The following is a 17,273-nucleotide window of genomic DNA, read 5'->3' on the forward strand; positions in this document are numbered from 1 at the left end:
ACTTTTGGCCAACCCTGTATGTATATATATATATATATATATATATATTGATAAATAATCATTAAGCATTCACTTCCTGATCCCCCACCGCTATTTCAATCCGGCTACCACCGATCTATTGCATCGACACGTATACAATTATTTTCCGTTTTTTCCCACACGTACAAAATCTGAACCTTGTCACTTGTGTATTATTTACCCCTTTACCTGTAAAAGTCACACAATTATTTTTCCCTATTCCTCCTTCACTCACTCACATCACGAACACACTAAACATTGACACCTGTGTCCTCTGACCTCCAATTATTCACCCATGCCCTCATATTCATTATTCCCCTCTCATATTCATAGGCTGAACTTTATGTTTACAATACAAAAAGTGAATTCGTAACCCTCATCACGCTACCTTTTTTTCCCCTCGTTACTTAGATTCCCATTTCGTATGTTACACGTCTATTCTCACTTTCATCTTGTTAGTATTCGCAGTAATACTAAATCAGGTATGGGGAAAGCTGTCTCCCGTCCCCAAAACGGGCCGCATGAGGCATAGTTCAGCATACGGCAGGCTTGCAATACTAAAAGATTCAAGGTAAATTTTCGTTTAGCTGCGTCATTCAGAAAGTCTCGCAGACCGCAGGTTGCCCGTGGCTTGTCGAAATGACCATTATCATTAGATGTTATCAGAAGGCTCATTATCAAGGATCTCCATTCGGGTTTTGTTCCTGGCATTCTGATACACTCATCGACGGACAATGTAATCGACTTAACCCCTCCACCGAAATTGCAGGCAATGTGCTAAAATTTGAAACCATTCTTAGACATTCGCTGTAACAGCTTAGTCCAGTCCTTGATGTTATTAAAACAGTTTGATATAAACCGACCGACCGTCCGTCCGTCCGTCCGTCCGACCGACCGACCGACTGACCGTCCGGCCGTCCATGTTTCCGGCTATCCGGTAGGGCGATTTGTCTAGATCAATGCAACCCTTCCACACCAGATGTCTCGATCTTCCATAGCAGTCTTCATAGTCTCAACTTCATGTCCAGCATCTTTCACAAACTGATCGACGTATGTTCCTCTCGATCTGCCGATACCTGTATGTCCATGCGTGGGTTTCGAGAGAGGAGATCACTGGATATTTCATACTTGCTTCTCCAGCAGTGCCCAGCATAACATATTCTTTCTTTGTAATATTCTTTCTAGTAATAGTCTGAGAGTATACTTTGTGCTCCAACCAGCGCTGAATTAACCAGTAAGCAAAATAAGTAAATAATGCAATTGAAAATTTCACAGTCGAACTGTCAGCCCCCAAACGTCAGATCCCTGTTCTCATCAATTCATTCGAACTTTACTATATACCATTCCGTATCTGCACCTGCTGACCCAAAGTTTCTAATAGAGCGAGGGCCCTAGGTCCCCACAGGGAGGCGGCTGTAAGAATTGAAAAAGTTGAGGTGAGGGCAACAGATTGCTTTGTTAATCGTTCTCTGTGTTTGATCTTTTACTTGTTTCACTCATTGGACGGTGGCCGTGCTGGAGCACCACTTTGAAGGGTTTTTGGTCAAACAAATTGATCTCAGCACATATTTCAATTTTTCAAGTCTGGTACTTTATTCTATGGGCTTCTTTTGCCGCACCGCTAAGTTACAGAGACGTAAGTAGAAGATAAAAGATAAAGACGTGTGGGCATTGAAGTTATTGATGGAAGGTGGAGTTCAAACAGAAAGGAACCTATAACTTCAAAGTGCTTGTCAGATAACGTTTGAACCTGGTGAGGAGAGAAAAGGTTTATATAGGGGCAGAGGGTGCCATGCAAAGAGTCTAGCGTAGGGTAGATAATAGATTTGTTTGAATTTACTTTCTTCAGAATAAACTTATATAACACCACCAACGCGGAGAGAGATATACACAGCTACATCTATTTGATTTCGTTTTGAACAGTAAAAGCTGTGTGTGTGGGTGGGTACATGTGCGTACATACACAAATACATGTGAATAAATAAATGAATAAATAAATATATATATATATATATATATATATATATATATATATATATATATATATATATGTATGTATGTATGTATTATGTATGTACACACACACACATATCTTCGGTGGGTGTCATTTTCAAACGCGACTTTCTTTTGGGTTTCTATGTTGTTTTTCGCTCTTACTTAAATAAAACTGTCACAATTTCAAGGATCTATATGACATTACGATAAGAACATGCGCAGGATTTTAATTTCTTTTTCTCTTTTATTCTGTCTGCCTGTCTGTCACACATTCTCTCTCTGTCTCTGTCTCTGTCTCTCTTTTCTGGTTATCTTCCTTCTGTTTTGCCTCACTTTATATAGTCATAAAGTGGGAGAGAGCCTTGCTAGATGCATGCTCTATCTAAAAAGGAGTTTCGAGTGTGTGTGTGTGTGTACAAACATCTTTGATCACCAGTCTGATTGATAAGTCTCAGTGGTTAGTGTCGGACTCCCAATCATAACGTAATGAGTTCGATTCCCGGACCTGACTGTGTGTTGTGTCCTTGAGCAAGACACTTTATTTCACGTCGCTCCAGTTCACTCAGTTGTAGAGAAATGAGTTGCGATGTCACTGGCGCCAACCTGTATCGGCCCCTTTGCCTTTCTCTTGGATAACATCAGAGGTATGGAGAGGGAAGGCTGGTGGCGATAAACATTAACTCTAGATATGTCTGTATATCTGTTTACATATATAAAGAAAGGAAGAAAATGACTGACGAGATGGAGGTAGAAACCGTTCGGAGACCCTTACTTCAAGGAAACTTAAAGTAACAGTCGATGCGACAATGTTTCGGTATAAGTATATGACGTCAGTGATGAGTAACTTTGGGTACGAGTGTGTGTTTAACTGTTCAGCTTCGTCGAGCAGAAACACAATGCCACACACTCATTCATGACATCATAGATTTTTACCGAAAGATTGCCATGGCGATCCTTCGGTATTGGTATACAGAGTGTCGGTATGGAGATGCGACGTCGTTCACTTTCTTTTTCAGCCTAGGCTCTTTATCGATGTCACGAGGGAAGTTTGAACGGGTAAATGATGTCGTCTTCAAAATGCCGAAGGGCTGTCACTATTATTATTGTTAGTTATATTTTTCAATTTTAGTTTTTAATCAAATAAAATGGTATCATATAATCAATTCCGTTGTTGTCATTACTATTATGGTAAAAGCTTTTTAATGGTAAACTAGACGCTAAGATACCAAAAAATGTCATTTTGAACAATTAAAATTACAACGTTGCTGTTGAGAAAAAAAAATCATTAACTTGATTAAATTTTGGGAAAAAAAGTAAAATTGTAGGGAGAGAGAATTCCGAAATTTTAATAAATTTATGTTCAATATGGAATGCGGTATGGAATGGAATGGAATCGAATGGCATGGAATGGAATGAATACATACGTACGTACGTACGTACATACATACATACATACATACACAACGCTTCGGCCCATAAATTAGCAGTTCGGTATAAGGCACCATTTGTCCGATAAAAATTCTTCAAGGCGGTGTCCCAGCATGGCCGCAGTCTAAGGACTTAAATAAAAGAATAAATGAATACATACGTAGACACACGGACAGACCGATAACTGCGTGGGAAAGGAAGCTACTGAAGAAAACTTCTCATAATTTCTGTACAAAAGGATAATTCACATCTCCCCATTTCTATTGAGATTTTCAGGGCCTTGAGATAAAATAGGGCGAGGTTCAGGGCAACCCATTGGAGTGGAAATATTCGAAGGTTTGTTCCCACTTATACAAATAACACCTGTTTTATAACGTACAGATTTTCGGGGAATTAATGCACAGATAAAAAACTAAGTATTTTGTATTGATTCAAGTGCAAAACGTCAATACGGGTGCGCGCGTGTGCGTGTAATATTGTAAGGCTTCGACAAGTAGAAAAGCACTTGATCAGCTAAGAGAGTAAAGATAATGTTATAATAAAAAACACAAATCTTGTTAAACCTTCGCGAGATAAATTATTATTTCGACCAGGAAACCTTAGCTGGGTTTTAACCTGTATTTAACAAGATTTGTGAGTTTTATTATAACATTGTATGTATTTATTATAACATTGTATGTATTATAACATTGTATGTTATATTATAACATTGTATGTATGTTATATATGTATGTTATATTACCACTATGTGGTAAGTAGCTTGCTTAACCAACCACATGGTTCCGGGTTCAGTCCCACTGCGTGGCACCTTGGGCAAGTGTCTTCTACTATAGCCTCGGTTCGACCAAAGCCTTGTGAGTGGATTTGGTAGACGGAAACTGAAAGAAGCCCGTCGTATGTATATATATGTGTGTGTGTGTTTGTGTGTCTGTGTTTGTCCCCCCAACTTCGCTTGACAACGTGCTTACGTCCCCGTAACTTAGCGGTTCGGCAAAAGAGAACGATAGAAAAAGTACTAGGCTTACAAAGAATAAGTCCTGGGGTCGATTTGCTCGACTAAAGGTGGTGCTCCAGCATGGCCGCAGTCAAATGACTGAAACAAGTAAAAGAGTAAAAGAGTATGTATGTATGTATACACATACACAACACCCATACATGTCAAAGTCAAATTCAACACATTCGAATGCACTCGGACGTGAGAAAAACCTTCCGCTGTGGATGTGGCCCCGGGAGAAAGTTCTCCTCTTAGACATGTGCAAAAACAGTTTTTTGCCTGACAGTTAAGAGGAACCAAAGTCGACTCGTGTGAATTATCCCAAACTTCTTTCACCCACACACCACATCATCTGATTTTTTTTTTCTTTTTTTTGCATAACAAATTCTTATATAATCGGAATCTACACCCGCTGAAAAATAATGGGTAGAAAATTTAAAAAAAAAAAATATGCATTTTTTCTGAAAGTTACGAGAAAACAAAACTGGCACATGGATAGGGCAGGGGTGGGACTACAATTGTGTAGGTAGGTAGGTAAATTTTCATTATTCAGTTTCTTAATTTGGGTTTAAAAAATATTATGAGCTTCGTGGACAGTGAGTTCATTATATTACTATTATTTCCTCGTACAGAAAGCTAGCCATTGAAAGTTGCTGGCAAAGAAATAAAAGCTTTCGCATGTTATCGTTTTCTTCAACGATTTGTATTGCGTGTATTCGTCAGACTAGTTTCTAGTTTTCATTGTGTATTTTTCTTTTGTTGAGTTTACGGTTGTAATGTAAAAACACCGCCATGCAAACAAACTCTCATTCGGTGAACCTGTAAACGTAAGCCATGATTTTTCTTCGGCCTAATTCCTTCAGACAACCGACGTAATAGAAAAATATTAATTAAAAAAAAAAAAACGTTGTTAACAGCCGGAGCTTTCTGGAACTGAATGATTGCACTTTACACATTTTAGTTTGTGTATAATTCTTTTCTACTCTAGGAACAAAGCCTGAATTTTGGGGGAGGGAGGGGGGAGCAATCGAATAGATCAGGGGTTTTCAAACTTTTTGACTTGCGGACCCCTTTATATTTCAGGCTTTGGATCTATTTTAAAACGAGGGCCACATTTTTCATTAATGTTTTACGTAGTGTTTTTGATACAATTTTACACACGCGCGCGCGCATATACACCATACTTACACACAAAAGTGCATGCATACAACACATACACATTTGCATACACCATACACAAACGCGCACACATACTATACAAACATTCGCATACACATGATATCCATACATATGTATATATATATATATATATATATATATATATATATATACCATACACACACACACACACACACACAGTTGCATGCTCACCATTCACACACACACAAATACATACATTCACACACACAAACAGACATGCACCGTCAGAAAATAGCCACAACACCAAACACTTAATTAGCTCCCCAACACAGACAACCAACAATAAACTAGAAACGAAGATCAGCTGTCGCCTTTCTGAGTCCATCTTGTCCGCTACCGTTGAGACAACCTCTACGTAGGCGCAGAAATAGACCTAACCGTGCCTGAACTGAGTGCAGCATGTTCATAATGTCTGCACTGTACTTTGTTCATACGAATCTCAACAACGTATCTGAGTGTGCCGTGTTACTCTCATTCGAGCGTAACGCATAGTATAACGGGGGGGGGGGAGAGGTCGAGTGCTTTGTTGCGTAACATCAGGTCAAGTTAGTTTTGAGTGAGAAAACCAACGGTTTTGGACGGGCTTTGGAAGCACCAACAAGTTGAAATTTCTCCGTTTTGACAGGGATTTTTCAGGGATGCTCTGGGCTATCTTCATAGCGAAAAAAAATTTTTTTTACTCCCCCACCCAGTCTTACCCCCTCCGGACCGATTTTGGTCAATTTTATGGGCGATGATTGGGGGGCACTACGCGCTTAAAACCTACAGAAGCCTTTTCGGTAAAAAAAAAATTACGTTTTTTTTTTTTTTCTACCGAAAAAATTTACTCCCCACAAAAATCATCGTACGTAGTGCCCACAAAATCGACTGGAATCGGTCCGGAGAAGGGAAGATGGGAGAGAATAAAAACAACAGCCAAATGTCCCTTAAATTATACACCTTTTCGTTGGGAAATATTTACCTTCTGCTTGTAACCGAAAAAAATTATCGTGTCTACTGGTACCCACAAAATCGACCAAAATTGGTCCGGAGAGGGGAAAATGGAGTGAGAGTAGGAAAAATTTTCCGCAATTTTTTTTTTTTTTTTTTTTGCTAATAGCGCAACTGTGGAAAAAATCTGAAAAATCCCCGTCAAAACGGTGGAAATTCCAACTTATTGGTGCTTCTTTAGTCAAACGTCCGCCCTAGTTTGAATCGTTACATATAGTTTCTCAAGCGTGCGAACACACACTCATATGCTTTCGGTATAAATGAAACTGAAAAACAAAATCGAAAAGAAATTGTTCACCGTAATTTTAAATACAATAACAAAATTCGATTAATTACTTACTACTTTAACACCGGTCAAAAAAAAAATGTAATAAGTGTAAAAAAAAGTGTATTAAACGGATATGAAAAACAAAAATTTGCGCCAACGAACCGGGGGCGGGGGAAAGGACTTTCGGAAAATTCACAAGATCTGATTTTTCCCTCTTAAGTTTTAGGGAAATGGATGACGAGCTGGCAGAAACGTTAGCTCGCCGCGTCGAGGTCGACTTAGCCTTTCATCCTTTCGGAGTCGATTAAATAAGTACCAGTTACGCACTGGGGTCGATGTAATCGATTTAGTCCCTTTGTCTGTCCTTGTTTCCCCTCTATGTTTAGCTCCTTGTGGGCAATAAAGAAATAAGAAACGTTAGCTCGCCGGGCGAATTGCTTAGCAGGAGGATTTCGTCTGTCCTTACGTTCTGAGTTCAAATTCCGCCGAGGTCGACTTTGCCTTTCATCCTTTCGAGGTCGATAAATTAAGTACCAGTTGCGTACTGGGTCGATTTAATTGATTGGCCTCCTCCCCCAAAATTTCGGGCCTTGTGCCTAGAGTAGAAAAGGATATCCTTTGATGAAACTTTATATGAATACCTTTCAAACGGTATAGATTACAATTATAAAGAACATGCAATTCATCTCTTCGGTGGAGATGTGCTAAAAACAACAGCTAAATCGCCCTTAACTTTTTTCCATAGTGAAACCATATTTAACACGGTATTTATGAATTTGTTTCTTTCACCATGATACATGGGATCTTTTTTAAACCTTTTTCTATTACTCAAACGAAAAATAAATTAATCTAAATTTTTCTTTTTAAACTTTTTTTCAGTTGCACTCAAGCAAAAAGATAATTTATGAATTTCTTTCTCTTCAAAAGATCTCTCTCCATCCCTTCGGAAAAATTTCCCCCACAAATTTCTTTATAATCGTAATCTAGGCCGTTTGAAAGGTATTGATATAAAATTTCATTAAAAGATATCCATTTTCTTAAAAGTTATGAGGGGAAAAAATTGGATCGTATGAATTTTCCGAAAGTCCTCTCCCTACTACCCGGTTCGTTGGCGCAAATTTGGTAAATGGGTATACTTATCAAAATTTACCAATTTTTTTTTGTTTTTTTTTTTTGTTTTCGTGGCCGAGTGTTAAAGTAGTAATTAACCAAAAATTCTTCACGATGAAGTATTGTGTGTGTGAGAGAGAGAGAGAGAGAGTATTGGCGCAGGTGTGGCTGTATGGTAAGAAATTTATTTCCTAACCACATGGTTTCGGGTTCAGTCCCACCGTGTGGCACCCTGGACAAATGTCTTCTATTATAGCCTCGGACCAACCAAATCCTTGAGTGGGTTTGGTGGACGAAAACTGAAGAAGCCCGTCGTGTATGTGTGTGTGTGTGTGTGGATGTATGTATATATTTATATCTATATCTACGAGGGGATGTTGACAGGTTCTTGACTTTGGGTAAAAGAAAATACAGGAAGATAATTTAACTATGGTTTGGTTCAACATATTCCCTTCTCAGATTCACACACTTATTGCAGCGGTCCTTCAATTTTTCTAAGCCGAAAAGAACTCGTGAGTGGTCGATCCTAACCCTAACTCTATTCCTAACCCTAACCCTAACCCTAAACACGTATTCATTTGCACACGCGGGTTAGGGATAGGGTTAGGGTTAGGGTTAGGGACAGGGTTAGGGTTAGGATCGACCACTCAAGACTAGCTAGCGCGGACGCGCGACTGCGCGTTCGGGTCCGCGCTGCTTTAGTAATACCGAACTTTTCAACACTCCCTCACATAAAATGTGTGTGTGTGTGTGTGCCAAAGTAGAATGCTTCGATCATTCTGTTTTCGAACATTTCTACTACAGCAGGAAAACGCCCAGACAAGGTGAAAGAACAAGAGGTTGCATTAGGCTGGCGCTTCATATGGAGAAAGTCTTAAAGTTTCGAGCTCACGCTTTTCTAAAGAAAAGATAGATGAGAAAGAAAAAAAAAACGTGTCTAAGTTAGTCGGTCAAGGCATAGCTAACTAGTTACCTCGATCGATCAATAGATATAGACAGACACACGCACACACACACCAACTACCTGTTGATTAAATATCTAGTTTAGATTATGAAAATTGTAACGCTAATTATAAGCACCTATCTCAGACGGGAAGGAACATCGGGCCCTTCGATGTGATACGTGCGTGTGCTTGCATGTTAAGTGTGTGTGTGTGTGTGTGTGTACAAATGGATCTCCGTCGATTCCGATGACCGTTTTCGTCAAACTAAAGCGTTTGACCCGGTGACAAAAATATTTAAAAAATTAGTCTAATAGGTGTAAAACAACTTGCTGGGAACGCAAGTTTGACCGAAGTGGTCAAACGCTTTAGTTCGACCGAAGTTTTTGCTCAACCAGCTGAAGTGCCGGTACATTGAATTCGTGTATGATTGCTTGTGTATTAAACCGACAGATATACCTCCCGACGAAATCTCTACACAGGATCGATAATAATCCTTTGAAGTAAGGGGTACAATACGCCCGACTACTTGCGTTGAAACCGGGACTGTGATGTAAAAGGAACATGTACCCAAAATGACAAGAGGCAGAATTGCTCCCGATATCTCTTAAAGGCGAAGTGAACTTCTTAAAACTATTGGATCAGGTACCTAGCCACGTCAAAGGCAGCCAGTACGTAAGCTTGGCCGCAGAGTAAGTCCACGTCTTGTACTATTACTACACACACACACATGTATGCATGGATAGACTGGAAAAAGAGCAGAAACTCAAGGAAATGGTGTACACACACACACGCATGAACGTGCGTACGTACGTATATATGTATAGATAGATAGAGTGGAAAAAGAGATGGGGGTATTAAGGTCGAGCAGAAACAGAGAAAAGGTAAGAGGTTATGTGCACTTAATATCAACTTACCTGACCGCTAACAGGTGAACGAAGATAAGTTTTTAGCCCCAAAAAGTTTATTCTGTGTCAAACGAATGTAAACAACAACGTGTTTCGTCTTTTCTTTCTTAGTTACTCCGAATGTATTCAATATTTGGTACTCCGCTTGCATTTAATGTTTTGTACTCCTGTTGCGTTTAATATTTTGTACTCCTGTTGCAACTAACAGGGTGAAATTATTTATAATTTTCCAGGTAAATCCTTTGTATGTAAGAAACACATGTATGTATAAATATACACAGAGACAATATAATATGTGTGTATTTTTGTGCAAATTTATATATATATGCGTGTATATTTATATAAATATATTCATATATATGAAGTGCAAATGTATGTATATGTGTATATTTATATAAATATATTCGCATATATATGTATATGTAGTAAATATATATATTCTCTTCTGTATTAAATAGATATTATATTATACATATGTATCTTCTATATTTATATTCATTTCAAGATCCTGTTGCCTGTCTGTTTTATTAAACTACATTATACAAAACATACTGTAAATATGTCATTATATATATATATATATGTATCCATGTCACAAGCACACACATGTATGTATATTAGACAAGCCGGCCAGCCATCGAACTATATGTGAAGTTTGACTGTGTGACTACTACTACTACAATGATCACCACCACCACCACTACTGCTGCCGTTCTCACCTTCAAATGTTTCGAATCTAAATACTGTTTCTACTACTAAGGTATTGACAACTCAGTTTGTCTTGTGTGTGTCGGAGTATCATGGATAAAGTTATCAAATGGTTATTGTGGAAATTAATGAGTCGCCAAATACTCCAAGGATATAAATATCTGCTGGTTGTCAACTAATAGTACTTTGGACTCACTAATTTAGATAACCGTTTGATAACATTATCCATGATTATGTGATTATAATAAACGACATCCACTATACTAAACCTCTGCTGATTGTTAGCTAAAAGGTTCTATACGAAAAGGTGATCAGGTTATATATATATAGATTTTTTTTTCCTGAAAGTTATGAGTAGGAAAATGTCGGGTGGTGTGAATTTTCCGAAACTCCTCTCCCCAACCTCCCAGAAAAAATTTTACCAACAAATCTTTACATATACTTAATCTACAGGATCTAAGCGATTATTTGCTGAAAGTTTCGTTAAAAAATATCCAGTTTTCTGGAAGTTATGAGGTAACAAAGTAGTGGGGTATACATCTATAGTTATGCAGTATGTATATATATATAGGTAACCTTCAACTTTAGGGGGGGGGGGGTAAAAAATAAATAAAAATATTCAAGGGAAGTAACTGGACGTCTTACCAGTATTCTCCGTACATCTCTGTTTATAAATAAATCACACACGTGATTTGATTGACGTTAGGGTTAGGATTAGGGTGTGATTTATTTATAAACAGCTAGAAGAAAACGGATAATACTGGTAAGTCGTTCAGTTATTTCCCTTGAATATTCTTTTTTATTTTTTTTATCTCCCTAAACTTGAAGATTACCTATATATATATATATATATATATATATATGTGTGTGTGTGTGTGTGTGTGTGTGTGTGTGTGTATGTATATGAGAATGGAATAAGTGAAGGAAGAACGCAAACGAAACGAAAAGTGTCGCTGAAGAGGTCACAGATGTGTGACGAAAGATTTCCGGACATTGGACATGAGCTAAAAATAATAAAATAAAAAAAGTAATAAACGAGTGAAGAAAAAATATATAGTACGTGTGTTTATTTGGAAAACAAAAATTACCATCCGGAAACTTTAACGATATTATAAACTATAAAGATTAATAATTAATCAAATATTATTAATCAAAAATAATCGAAAATATATCAACACTATTCAAATCTAAGTTCTAATATTATGCTGAAATGAAACTATAACTTCTAAATAATTTAGTGTTAAATAAGTTATCTATTAAAAATAATCTATAAAGAACCAAATGAATGATATAAAAAACAAGAATACATATTATTTTCAAATAGTAGAAAATAGTAAAAATTTGGATAAGTACTGTTTTTCACTTTGCTAAAGATTTTCTATTTGAAAATAATATGTATTCTTGTTTTTTTATATTATTCATTTGATTCTTTATAGATTATTTTTAATAGATAACTTATTTAACACTAAATTATTTAGAAGTTATAGTTTCATTTCAACATAATATTAGAACTTCGATTTGAATAGTGTTGATATATTTTCGATTATTTTTTATTAATAATATTTGATTAATTATTAATCTTTATAGTTTATAATATCGTTAACGTTTTTTAAAAATCAAAACTTTGTATATATATGAAGTTTAATCTTTTATTCGTAATAATTTTTTCTTTCCTAATTTTTTCATTCATAATTTTTCCATTCATAATTTTTTCATTCATATTTTTTATTATTACGTTTGTAGAAATAAATAATCTTGTATTTTTCTATTATTCAATTGATCTTTAATTATAATTAAATAAACGTCTTTAGCTTTATATAGTATAGCTTTAACTATTACACAGGTTAAATATGTACTAATTTTATCTTCATTATTATTTTAAACTTAAACTTCGTTCAACTTGTATTTAAAACAATGATAATTTATGTAAGATGTTTTTTTGTATATAATATACATGTTATTATAATGGATGAAGGGATGATTATTGAATGGTTATTATTTTGATATTATGATATTTTTTAATAATTTTTCTATCTTTATATAAGTATTTCATATTAATTCATTTGGTACAATATGGTTGAGAGAGATATATATCTAATTATTGTTCTACTTACGATCTGACGAGTAGCTATATTTTTGAATAGAATTTATTATCGATAATTTCAATTGATTTTAATCGATTTAAATTTCTTTTCTATTTGAAAATTAGTTATGAAACACGTGTAATCTTTTTATTATATTTATCTTATGATATTTACTTTACTTTATATTATACTCATTTATTGTGCTTTTAATTATTAATTTTTCTATATGTGATAGTGGATTTTCATCGATGAGTTCTTGAAAATTGGTTATTTTCCCTGAAACTATATATTTTATATATACTTTATCTATAAGGCTCAATTTAATTTCAATTTTTTATAAATTGATTTTAATTGAGTTTTTTACCTGTAATTTTGGATTTTGTCCCTAATATTATTATAATTATCTATATATATATATATGTAAGAGACAAGTTGTACGTACGCCGCTATATATATATATATATGTATAAATAATACAAAATGGGACAAGGACGCAAAACATCCAGACAGTTAGGTGATACACGAAAGGGACAAAACATCCAGATAGATGATACAAAGAAAACACGGACAGGTCCTATGCATGTGTGCGTAAATTTTCCCTTCTTTACAGATGTGAGTTCGTGTTCCACCGGCAGCCGTCGACTTTTTCTATCCAAACTGGTTTCTCAACCTTATGTTTATAATGCTATTCTCTTTGACAGTGTTCCAAAACAGAATTCTTTCACGGTCTCGCGAAACTTATTTATTTGTCTATCACACACACACACGCGTATATACACACACACACACTGGTTGTAAAATAAAATAAAACTTCTTGTATACTTAGCACACACGCGTGTATGTTAGCCGCATTTAAGAAGATGTAAGTGATCGCTGGAACATCTAGAAACAGCAATCTAATCTCTGTCAAATCATGTCTTTAAAGAGAAGGAACAAGTTCACATTAGATAATGCTGTCTCAAACACACCCATGTTGGAAGAAAAGACGGGGAAGTCACGAATGAAACGCCTTTGGCCGTAAGTCTACTCGTGGAGTGCTGACCTAGCGTTAGAGAAGTAACAGGTGTGTGTAGTATTAGTGTCAGTTTCAATAATATATACACACACACACACAGACATATGCACATATATACATATCCATTCAAACATACATACAGATAGATAGATAGATAGATAGATACTTTTATTTGCTTGAGTCATGCTGGAGCACCGAATATAGGAATTTTTACTCCCTTTCATCGATCCAAGTTATTATTTCAGTCTGGTCGCCACTATCGAACAGAGAAGTTACGAGACAGAGACACAACACAAGTGTATACATATGCATACAGAAATACACATATATAAACATAAACACGCACACACACATACACTCTCTCTCACACACACATTATATTGAGTGAGTTATTGGTTGACTTCTTTACTGATATATATATATATATATATACACATATATATATATATATACACATACACGTCTGTGTATATTATAACTTTTTTACAGCTACCCATCTTTATACTTCCATCTCAATGTATTATAATAATTATTATACATGTGTGTTCATAGTTTATACGTTTCTCTTCCTCTCTTTCTAAGAGTTTGTCTCTTTTTATTTCGCTTGCTACTCCTTCCTTCCTCTCTGCTCTCACCTTATCTTCCTCTTTCTTTCCCTCTCTCATAATGTCTCTTTTATCTATTTCTCATTCTTATTCTTCAATTTCAGGAGCGCCTTTTCTTTCTTTCTTTCTCTCTCTCTCTCTCTCTTACTTTCTTTCCCTGTTAGTATCTCTCTCCCTATTTCTCCTATTATTCCGTCCTACACCTTGTTTTCTACTCTCTCTCTCTCTGTTTATTTCTATTTCTCCAGTTACTCCTACACTTAACCTCGTTTTATGCCTCGCCATTCTTTATCTCTTTATTTTATATTTCTCGCTATTCCTCTTAAACTTTTTCTTTCCCCCTTCTCCTCTTTCTTTTCGCCCTCTCTCCCGCTGTCTATTTATCTCTTTCTTTTTAAACCTATTTTTTACCTGTTTTTATTTCTCTTTCTCTTACACTTTTTTCCTTCACTTCCTACTGTCTCCCACCCTCTCTTTCTCTCATATTCTCTTACTATTTTTTCCACTTCCCACTTTTACTTCTCACTCTCTGCCATTCTCTTTTTCCCTCCCCGGATCTTTCAATTTCCGTTCGAATTGATTTCATATTCAATGTAATGATATACTTTTATATGCTAATCAATACCATGAAAATCATTTTTGCTATAAATCAATAAATAAAAAGTATGTTAGTTATTAAAGTTTGAAAATTTTGAGTAATTTTAGCCAATCGTAACCCACGGACACATTCATGTCTGTTTCCATAGTAATAAGCTAAACATGAGCACGCTTATCTGTGAGAAAGTACGTTTTAACAAATATATTCGCGTCACTGAGGTGGTTGACGTATGTGCGAAAAATAGCAGCTAAATAGGTCTTAAATCACGCACTAGAGGTGGATGCTGTTTCGTACTTGCTAGAAAAGGGTGTTATACCCAAAAGAAAATTATGCAAAACGAAGAAGCATTTTATGAGTACAAAAAACGTGGTGAGAATATGCATTGGCAATGCCCGCACCATGGATGCATGGAGTATGTGTCAGTGGGGAAAAACACATGGTTTGAAGACGGAACTCTTCCTCTTAGGACTTTAGTGCTTTTCTTTTACTCAGGGGTTAAAGAATTGACTTCAGTCCCGGTTTTGTGCTGAAGAACTGGGGATGAGCCATTGCACAACTGTTGATTATAAATGCTATGTTAGGGAAGTATGTGCGGAGGACCTGCTCCGTCATCCAGTTAAGGTTGGTGGTCCTGGGAAGATTGTTAACATCGACGAAACAGTCTTCTCAACCGAGGAAGGGTCCAACCTGAGCAGTGGGTTTTCAGAGGAGCGTGTCTCGAGACCAGACAGGTTTTTTTCTTTGTGCGGTGCCATGTCGGAATCGTGACACTCTGAAGGAATGCATACGTTCATTCGATTCTTCCAGGAACCACAGTTTTCAGCGATTTATGGAGGGCGTACTCTCACATTCCTGAAATTGATTGTTACAATTTTGATAATAGAACAGTGACCCACAGCATTGGGGTTATCTCGAAAGATGGTACCCACACTACTCAACAAGTGAAGAGTACGTGGACCTCTGTAAAGCAAGGTAATAAAGGACGCTATGGTACTCGACGTTCTATGGTAGATTCATATCTGTGAATTTATGTGGCGCAGGAGATATGAAAATTGTGATCTGTTCGAGTAATTGCTCAAATAAATTTCTAACTTTCGTTTTCAATGAACTGTTAGTTTTTTAAAATATTTCATTTGTAATATGCTATTTTGTTTTTGGATAAATCTTTTAAGTTTGTGCTATAAGTTTCTTGTTTTAGAGAACTATTTAATTTGTAATGTACTATTTATCGCATTACATGCATTATGAATGCTTAAAACTACAAAATACGTGTTGTTGTTTACTCGTTTTCTTCTCATCGAGGTGGTTGTAAGGTGTGCTAAAAATAACAAGCTAAATAGGCCTTACCTCGCGCACCGACACATTTTTTTTCCAGCATAATCGTAAGGATTCCCACCTGTAGAATACAAATTCGCGAAAATTTTCTGAAGATTCCCAAAATGTAAGTTATAAGATGTTATATGTCGTACGTAATTCATTTGTTTGTGGTTTCATATAAAAACACACGTGTTATTTTCAGGATGTTGACAAAATGTAGTCCCGCACAAAATCCTGTTTCCTGACTGGGTGAAAACTATCAAACTTTACACCTCTATAACTGCAACAGGGATGAGGTGGTGGTGGGGGGGACTGGAACACGGTGTAAAATATCAGTTTGTTAGTACATGTGGTTTTTCATTGATAAGACTTCCAGCGCTTGACTTGTTACTATGGAAACAAGCAACTATATGTCTGTGGCTTTTGATCTCCAAACTTTAAACGCTGTTTAAGCTGTTTATTTATTGATTTATAGTGAAAATGAAATTCGTGTTAATAATCAGCATACAAAACACCAATACACCAAATTTGAAATCGAAACAAAATTAAAGGAATTGAAAAGCGGAAGCCAAACAGAGATGTTCTAAATAAAAATATACACAGCATTTTAAAGGCAGAATAAAAAAAATTTTAAGGAAGGAGGTGGTTATCAAAAACTCAAAACTAAAAAAAAAAAAAAAATCCACAACTTTTAGTGCCTAGTTCGGTATATTGGTTTCAAATTTTGGCACAAGTCCAGCAATTTTGGGAGATGGGGAGAATTGATTGCATCGACCCCAGTGCTTAACTGGCCCTTATTTTATTGACTGCGGAGGGATTTGCCAGCTCACCGCCTTACCTTCTTCTGTATATTAAATACAAATGCTGCATAATCTTTCATAAAATGAGTTTTAAAACTTCTTTCATTAACAGAAATTTATGCATGCAACACACATACATACATGTGTCTGTGGACATGTGAAAATCTTTTTTTATTATTCCTATTTCAATAAATAATTGTTTAAATTTTGTATGTGTTTGTGTTATATTTTTAATAATATTTTTAAAACCATATCTAACTGGTTCAATACTGTTTCGATTTGCAACTGACTCGT

General features: G+C 36.0%; 1 protein-coding gene across 4 annotated transcripts in view; it reads right to left on the reverse strand.

Annotated features, from left to right (window-relative positions):
* Positions 1–16,421, reverse strand: part of LOC106874478 (integrin beta pat-3) — a 132,743-nt gene extending 116,322 nt beyond the window's left edge. The window contains exon 1 of one of the 4 annotated variants that reach the window (XM_089365707.1): positions 16,210–16,421. In XM_089365707.1, coding sequence (XP_089221833.1) covers positions 16,210–16,340 — 131 coding nt within the window. In that variant the 5' untranslated portion in view covers positions 16,341–16,421. Of the gene's footprint in view, positions 1–9,861; positions 10,738–16,209 lie in introns of those variants that run through there. The other 3 variants (XM_089365709.1, XM_089365708.1, XM_089365710.1) reach the window with 3 other exon arrangements.
* Between the last annotated feature and the right edge of the window lie 852 nt (positions 16,422–17,273).

The sequence above is a fragment of the Octopus bimaculoides genome, chromosome 18 (assembly GCF_046866305.1).
Source record: "Octopus bimaculoides isolate indiv1 chromosome 18, ASM4686630v1, whole genome shotgun sequence".
Classification (NCBI taxonomy): domain Eukaryota; kingdom Metazoa; phylum Mollusca; class Cephalopoda; order Octopoda; family Octopodidae; genus Octopus; species Octopus bimaculoides.